At 45.6% G+C, this 8,859-nt stretch overlaps 1 protein-coding gene across 1 annotated transcript; it reads right to left on the bottom strand.

Annotated features, from left to right (window-relative positions):
* Window positions 1-5,393: 5,393 nt before the first annotated feature.
* On the bottom strand, window positions 5,394-7,430 carry LOC147890530 (uncharacterized). Its single transcript, XM_087390983.1, has one exon. It carries the CDS (start codon window positions 7,341-7,343, stop codon window positions 5,646-5,648), a length of 1,698 nt encoding a protein of 565 aa, XP_087247109.1. The 5' UTR covers window positions 7,344-7,430; the 3' UTR covers window positions 5,394-5,645.
* Between the last annotated feature and the right edge of the window lie 1,429 nt (window positions 7,431-8,859).

Here is an 8,859-nt window from a genome sequence, read left to right as displayed (position 1 = left end):
CAAAAATGCCAATTACTTCTCACAACTTTCTATGACAAGTTCTGAAACAATTTTGCAATAATCAATGTGTAGAAGCACCCAACAACTCCAACTATAACATTGATTGAAATGTTGAACATCCTCTTGTAAAAACTGAACAAAGATGTAATTACAACTATTCTCAGTGACTTCAACATAGACTACAACACAAACAATCAAAAACTTCATGACTTTATGAACCATCACAAAATGACAATTACAAAATGACAATTGATAAAGGATCCTCCAACTACAGATGGATCTACTATCGACCATATTTGGGTAAACAACACTGAAATACACAATATCCATGGAACTAATTACATATACTCGTCTAACCACTCCATTGTTTACACAACACTAGATCTACCCAATTGGGAGGCCTTCTGAATGAAATTCACCTTGTTATTTAAAGGATCCCGGCAGCACGCCCCTGCAACAAAGGCTTGGTGGGCAGGGACTTGGGCCTGATGAAACGCATCAGGCCATCTGATTCTTTGCACTAGTTCTTATCCACGTGCATATACTGCCTTATCTACACAAACACTTATCTTGAAGACGCGCAGCCTATCCATGAATTATTTCTGTCTGTCAACTGCTTAAGGAGTTAGCCGAATATACAGCAAGTCAAGAGTCTCTCTTCACGTGGATTTAGAGCCGGCCAAATTGAGACCGAAAAGCTTCAGCTGTGCGCCATCTTGTCAGGAGGATACTTTCACATGGGAAAGGAGGAGCAGCTGTGCATCATAAAAGAGCAGCTTTCCTTCAGGAGGAATCGCTGATTTGGAGTAATCTGTCTGGGCTGCAAACCACGACTGGAGACTAGGGAAGAGAGTGGCCAGTTTTCAACCTTAACAGTGTAGACAACCCTCTGCCATGGCCGATTCGATCGTGAGGGCTTCAGTAGTAGGAAACCGAGTGCAGCCAGTAAGAGGAGTCCTCCCGTACGTGAAGACCCTGATGAAGCAGCATTGAAGGCTCAGTTGAAGAAGGATCCCTGATTTCAAAATCTCTTTGTAGCCTGCCACATGGAGGAAGTGTCCAAGCATGTGTCTACCACTTCTCAAAGAAAGATAAGCCGACGATCCCCTAGCCCATCATCTTTCTCTTCAAAAGAATAAACCAGCAAGCGTCGTAGGGTAGAAGCAAGAAAAGCAGAATAAGATCCCGGAGACCCAGTTCATCTTCATCAAGCACCAGCTCATCTTCTTTGTCTGGGGCTCCACACTAAAGAAAAAGAATAAGAAATAAGAACCGTTCCAAGACCAAAGCCAAGAAGTTTACTGAAGGAGGTAAATCCATCCGGTTTACTATCTATGACGAAGCTTACGGCTATGAAGATACAGCATTGCAATTCATACAACAATTTGATGTAGCCTTTGGCACGGAGAAATTTTGGAAGCCATTGAAGTTAAGGATTGTGAGTCTGCATCTCAGAGGCACGGCTAGTGCAGGTGAGTGCACATCTAGTGGATGGTTCCGCTCCTAAGAAGTGGAAGAATTTCAAGAAGTTATTTTATGAGCAGTTTCTTCCAAGGCCTTTCTTGATGTTCACATCGCAATGGGAGAGTCTACGCATGGAGCCAAGGGAGACAATTGAGATTTATAATCAGAAATTCTGAGTGCATATTTACAAATCACCCTGTTTCAAGAAGTTAAAGAGAGGGTTAAGGTCCGAAAGTATTGAGCAGGATTCTCACCCGAGGTACAAGCTTTTGTGAATATTATACCCGATACAAAGATTCAGGGTCTCTTGCATTTGGCACCGTTAAAGGTCCTCAGGCCTATGCAAGACCTGTCATCCATCCAGAAAGTAGAGGAAAAAAAGAGAAATTTTGAACCACCTCGGATTGAAAGGAGTTCCGGCCTAAGATGCTGAGGGGGAATCAAAAGCCTTACAAAGGCAAGATTAATCTCACACCAGAGCAGATCGAGACGTTCCGTAAGGAAAGTGTTTCGATGCGGGATTCAGATCAAGTTCTATGTAGGGCAATAGAATCTGCCCTAGATCCTACAGTGGTCACAGATAGGAGGGGGGCATCCTACCAAAAAGGGCTCCAACCCTCTCATTCATCATCAGTTCTCCAAGCAGCAAGAGCGTCCCCCCTCGCCCCCCCAAAAAAAAAAAAAAACAACAACAACACTTTACCTTCAGGCTACGAACGGAGCTGAAGAAGAGCAGCCTACCTTATTCCAGCCACTGTAATTTGTTAAAGTTTGCATTTGTCCGATTGCTAAGCAAATACAAAGCCTGTAGTCAAATGATGGCTCAAAAAGAAAAACTCAAGGAGTTCTTTGATCACATAACAATCTCAATCTTCATCTTTGACCTTATACCACAAATCATACAGTCATTGGCAAATCATACATCCCTGATCGATATAGCTTTGTCATCCAATTATGGGATTATGTGGGATCACATACCTAATTACAGAGCAGATCATATTAAGTTCGTTCAAGTTAAGATCAGAATTTAAGTCAGCTTGCTCACAACATGTCAACCAACATTAAAAAGTCGCAAGGGCTGTCTGCCCTATAGACTGCATACATCAATTGCCAGCTTGGGCAAGCCAAGACTCGATGGGATTTCTGAAGGAAACATGGTAAGTGAGTGTGTGTGTGTGTGCGTGTGTGTGTGTGTGTGAGAGAGAGAGAGAGAGAGAGAGAGGCTAGGGTGAGAGGAAATGATACTCAAATGAAGACATGATAGAATGGCTTTCATTCATTCATCAAGTATGATGTGGCGAGTGAAGTACAAGCCTTTATAGACTAGGCACACACACATATGTACCAAGTGCATATGGGATAACTCCCATGGTGACACGTGGCACTAAGACATGAATCACTACTAGATCTCCTAGTACAACACATCACGCACACACTTTGGCTATGATTTCTCCAACACCCCCCTTCAAAGCAAATAGTGTGAGACCCAACACGTAAGGAGTAGACCGATCCCCCTGCAAAGAGCAAGTCCAACTATCCAACACCTCCCGTGTGATAGTGAGCTTGCGACCAGCAAGGGTAGACCATCACTCGTCACCCCTCATTACTCTAAATTGGGTGGTCAATACAATCATAGCAAAGTAAAAGACAATACAATCATTTTTGGGGGACAACCCAGGGCAGAGTACACTTATTGACTCCAAATACATTCATTTTAGAGGGACTACTCAAGGCTGAGAACCTTAATTGACTCAATACACAAAGACTAGTAGCACTAAACATCATCTACCACCTCAGAGAGGGATACATCATCAAATATTGCAGATAAAGCTTCCTCCTCACGTCTAGTAGATGTGGCGAAAAGATTTTGGAGCTTGTCCCATGTCTCCTTGGCTGAACTAAAGAGGTCAAGATGAAGTAAATTGTCATCCAGCCTCAAGCCAATAAGGCCAATGCCTTGTCATTCTTCTCATCCCAAGTTGTGACTTGTGCTGATGTGTCTTCACCACAAGGACGAGGCTCCATGTGTGCAAGGCGGGTAGCAAACTGAGGTGACAGACTCGCAGCACCAGATGCTGGTTGAGGGCTTCAAAGCGGCTCCTGTAGTCATTTACAGCAGCTGGTCGATGTGTGAGGGTGCTCGAAATGCAAAGGCAGATCCCAAATTCTGCAAGGCGGCTCACCAGGGCACTCCGAAATGCAAAGGCAGGTCACCAAACTGAAAGTCATCTAGGTGTGCTTGAGGCCTAGAAACAGCTCGGAGATGGCTCTGTTGTAGGCGACCATGCAGCAGCAGCACATAAGACATTGATTTTGGCAATGGAATGCTCCAAAACGTCCTCAAAGGTTCTCAAGTACAGACGGGCCTTGATAAATGTGCCGACCAGCAAGCTAACAGGCTGCCTAGAGCACCTAGAGTACTCAGGAACAGCTCCTAGACAGTCCGGATGAAGGCGGCAGGCTATGACGACATCTAAGGGTGCAAACAGCAGAAAAGAAGAGGCGGCTAGGAGCGAAATGTACAAGATGAGAGCATAGGAGAGGCTTGAGCAGGATTAGGGTTAGGGTAGATGAAGGAGATGACGTGGAAGATTAGGGCAGGGCTGACCTGCTCTGATACCATGTATGTGTGTGTGTGTGTGTGTGTGTGTGTGTGTGTGTGTGTGAGAGAGAGAGAGAGAGAGAGAGAGAGAATACAAGTCCATGGGAAAAAAAAAAGTGTGTGTGTGTGTGTGAGAGAGAGAGAGAGAGAGAGGCTAGGGTGAGATGAAATGATACTCAAATGAACACATGATAGAAAGGCTTCTTTCATTCATTCATCAAGTATGATGTTACAAGTGAAGTACAAGCCTTTATAGACTAGGCACACTCACACATGTACCAAGTGCATATGGTATAACTCCAATGGTGACACGTGGCACTCACACATGAACCACTACTATATCTCCTAGTACAACACATCACGCATACTCTTTGGCTATGATTTTTCCAACACTTTCCTCTGTTGCATATGAAACTGCATAGGGGTTACTCAATCTGTGTCTGGTTGACTCAATTGCCCCGCTAAGACGACACAAGAGAGGGGCAGGATCTGGCCCTGGTAAACTCCTGCATCCAGGAATTGGAACTCTATACACCATTCTCAAACTGACCTCACAGAATCCCTCTACTGGCTTGACACGTTAAGATATAACTAGGGATTTAGCTTGTCTCATTAATCTATTCCTTCGGCCCTTCTGACCTTTTGATCCAGAATATGGCAGCTTGCCCTCCCACAATCTTTTATCGACTTAATGTGAAAGTACACATCCTTATCAATGCATGCTTAACTTTTTAATGACCAGCTGGGTCACCATGCATCTTTCCTGCTTACACTGGATTAATATTTATGAGCGTGGAGGCATTCAACTATCCCATTGGACCCCGTGAACGTTCAGGACCACTGTGTCACGGTCTTATGATGTATAAATATAAGCTCAAGTGTCTCCATGGCACAGCCACCTGCTACATAAGGGTCCTATTACGTTATAAACAAACTGGCTCTTGATATCCCACAGGGCTGTACAAGGTCAGGGGTCACACAGCAATCTAGTTCATGGGACAAATTGGCTCTCCGTGGCCATAAGGACAACCTCAGGGGTATCGGCAGTCTTTTCACACCAGAAAATATTTTTCTTAATAGACAACAATAAGGAGGACGTACTAAAACGGGAAAGAGAAGAAAGGTTCATTTCCATTATCAACACCAATCAAGCATCACGCCTTCAACTACTTATGATCCCCAATTATGTTCATTTTTTCGTTTATATCTAAATTGGCAGGGATACTCCACTGGACCTAGATCTCTTTACTGAAATAACTCCTGAGCATTAAAAGGATGAGCCGCCTATACACAAAGCCTGAGTTTTTCACTTTTGAAAAGAAAGATCCTCCTTATTAAGTTGGAAACAAAACATCAAATTTACTGCAGTGAAGTTCCTCATGAGATCTACCAATGTCCTACATCTCACGTTTACATAAATCCTCAAGAAATAGATATATCCTACACCCCAGTTCCATAATATTAGAACCTGAGAGGGGATCTTTAACTCGAACATTCAGGGACTCAAGCGTATTATAAGAATTGGTGTCCTTCCTTTGCATTTAAAGAGAGATCCTTCCTGTGGCAGATCAAGAAGATACTAGCAAGTATTGACTCCATCCTTACAATCTTTGGTGAGAAAATCAAAGGTCTCGATCTTTTTCTTTGCTCTGAAAGAAACTTCTGTGTCTACCTCAATCCTCATGTAGCCATCAAACTCGACTGGCTTTCCACCAGACAGCTCTAGAGTTTGATTGTACCAGAGGCTGTCCTGAGCCCACAAAGCACTGAAATCATCGAGCGTGTAAGCATGGCTATATATTTCCTTCAGCGGGTTGAAATATCCTGGTTCCATCTCATTGGTTGCGATGTAAACATTCCGGGAACTATCAATCTGGTCTCTGAGCTTCTCTATGAGAGAATCAACAGATGTATCAGCATCAAGATTAGGCCATAACTCTTTGTTCTTCGCCTTCTCACCTCGAACAACGTGAACAGCATCAAAATCCCAATCCATTTGCCCACAGATGGCGTTCACTAGATCCATGATCCGCTTTGATTTCCAAAGTAGGTGCCAAGGCCTTTGAATAACCTTCTCCGTTTCTGCTTCACACACTCGGTACCAGTAGTTATCGGGCTCAGGAAGCTCAAATTTCCTCCAGATGATGGTACTCTGGTCATTCTGAAGCTCCATTGGAGTCACCTTGAAGTCGCTGACCTCTCTGATAGCAATAGGATCCTGAACCCATTTCTGATTCCATTGATTCCACTCCTCCAAGAATTCCTTCTGCTCTACAACTGAAGCCGAGTCCTTCAAATGGGCAAAGTCGAAGTAATACCTGAAATCCTTGCCATCCTCATCGCCATGGCCAGGATTGTTCGACCACGACAAACAGAGACTAAGGTCCACGACGAAAGTCCGGTTCAGGTACTGGGCTTCCCCGAGAGCACAGAGGAAGCTCCAAAGGTATTGGTTCATGGGTTTGCAATGGTCACCACCGCGAGAGTAGTAAAGATATTTCTGATTTGTGAAGGTACTTTCAGGTGCTGCAATTGCCGGCACGGAATCCTCTATGACTTCAACCTCCTCCCTCACTGTCTGGTTCTTCTCAACAGGAACGGCCTCCTGCTTAGGCGGCAAGAGCTTTCCACCAAATGGAGCACCCCTCCTGGACTTGAGAGGTTTCGCATTCTTCCCCGAATGCCATTCACCCGCATGGATCACATTGTAGCTACAAGCTTCGTCCAGCTTGAGAGAAAACCTCCTGTAGTCCCTATACATTCTCCAGGATTTTTCTTTCTTAGCCCGAAATCTCCACGATACATCACACTCTTGTTCCTGAGCGCCTCTCACCGGTGCCTGGTACTCGTAAAAATTCAGATTTGGAAAGTGCTTCAGATTGTAGCTCGCAATCGCAGCAAGCACCCCAGCATCCGAGCAGTTGATCTGCTTCTCTTGGGGATCACACTCGGAGCTCGGGGAGTCTACCAGAGATGCTATCACAGTGGTCTCGGTGATGGCAACTTGGCCATTGGCACCGACAATACCCGTGGAATTTTCGGCAGCGAAGTCCTCCCCCGTGCGAAGAACTGAATCATCCGATCTGAAAGTGGCATTTTGGACGGAGTTGAGCACTTTATTGATGGCATTTCCGGGCTCCAGCCATGGATCCGGGGGCTGGTAAACAATTGCGAGAACAGTGAAAACAAGCACGGCGACCACAAAGAAGGCAAAGCAAACGTTGATCAAGCCCCTGATGAGCTGCTGGCCGAGGGTCTCTGGATTCACGCCTTTCATCTCTCCCTCCCTCTTGCTCTCGCTTTCTGCTTCTTCCCCTTTCCTCTAGCCCTCTGTTACAAGAAGCAGTCACTCGCTCGAACAAACTTCTAGAGCGAATCGGAGAGCTAAGCTACGACCTTGCGAAGCTACACAGATCACTCACAGACACAGTGCAGTTGTACAGATCTTTCACGTCTCAGTTTTCTGTCTCGCAAACAAATCGAGAGACAAAGTCTGCTCCTTTCTCTCGCCCAATTCCTTGAGGCCACTAGCTTTTCTCTCTGCTGGCAATGTGGGTGTAGCCTGTCGCCGACACTCCTCTGTCTGTCTGTCTGTCTCTCTCTCTCTCTCTCTCACACACACACACACACATATAGTCTATATACTCTGCTGGCAATGTGTCCTCTCTCTCTCTCTCTCTCTCTCTCTCTCTCTCACGCACACACACATGCACGTACACAAATACAAACCCCCTCTCTCACACGCAAGCGTATACGCACTCATACACTACTCTCACAGCCCCTTTTCCCTCTCCATCTCAGTCAAACACGCTCAATTCGGAATGAAAAGTGGTACAAGCACTTTCCTTGCGACGTCCGCAGCTGGCGCAGAGTGTCGAGGCAGCAAAGGAGGTGAGAAAGCAGGAGACGATGCATCGATGATCGCACAGACGAGACTCCAGACTCAAGACTCGAGCGGCACCGAAAGCAACGGTGCTGAATGAGTCCCAAGAACACAAGTTACGCTGTTACCTTAATCGTCTTAATGAAATCACCAAGTCCTAAACGTGTAAGTCGTCCATATAAGATCCTAAGGACTCATGCGTCATCACCTACTGACGGATGAACTTAGTTGGCATGACCCGTGTCCAAAGATGGGCGGCTTTGGTGAGTAAACAGCCGAAGAACCAATGAGCTCTAACGCCCACACTATAGGCTTGTGCACACTCACTGGCTTCAACATCCCCACCTTGGCATTGATTTTGTGCACTCAGAGAAATTCATAGAGCGCAGCATTGATTTTGTGCACACACAGAGATTCATAGAACACATCTGTGCACCCTCACATTGCCTGAATAAATTCCGAGGATGCCGTTTTTTGCACCTATGTGCCATTCAAGGTGACTGTCACTGGTGGAAGGGTACAGTCATCTTAGAATCCCTCATGGAAGGAGAACTTGTGTGGCGATCATTCCTATCAGCTCATTTGCAAGCATTCATAAATCGTGTGAACTCCTTAAGCCTCATTTCAGACTCTAGGGAGGTACGTCTAGCTTGCATCAAGGACACGCACAAGCTACACTCCAGCATGTTCATGTGCACAAACTCTATGTTCCCACATGTCTGAGAGGAAAGTCTTCTTGACAAAGAGCATGAGGCCAGTTACACATGCTCTCCTAGCGTAAGGGAGGGTGGCAACCACATGGCAAGGCACATTTGGTCGAAAGAGGGGGTGCCCATCATCTTGGGAAACCACTACCCCCGCCCAAGGTCCCGCCCAACTTCTAACATCACGATTTGAACCCACACAATCC

This window comes from Dipteris shenzhenensis, chromosome 19 (genome assembly GCF_047967505.1).
Source record: "Dipteris shenzhenensis isolate YYH24624 ecotype China chromosome 19, Dip_SZ_1.0, whole genome shotgun sequence".
Taxonomy (NCBI): domain Eukaryota; kingdom Viridiplantae; phylum Streptophyta; class Polypodiopsida; order Gleicheniales; family Dipteridaceae; genus Dipteris; species Dipteris shenzhenensis.
The sequence above is the reverse complement of the archived record's forward strand: the minus strand, read 5'-3'. Positions and strand labels throughout refer to the sequence as shown.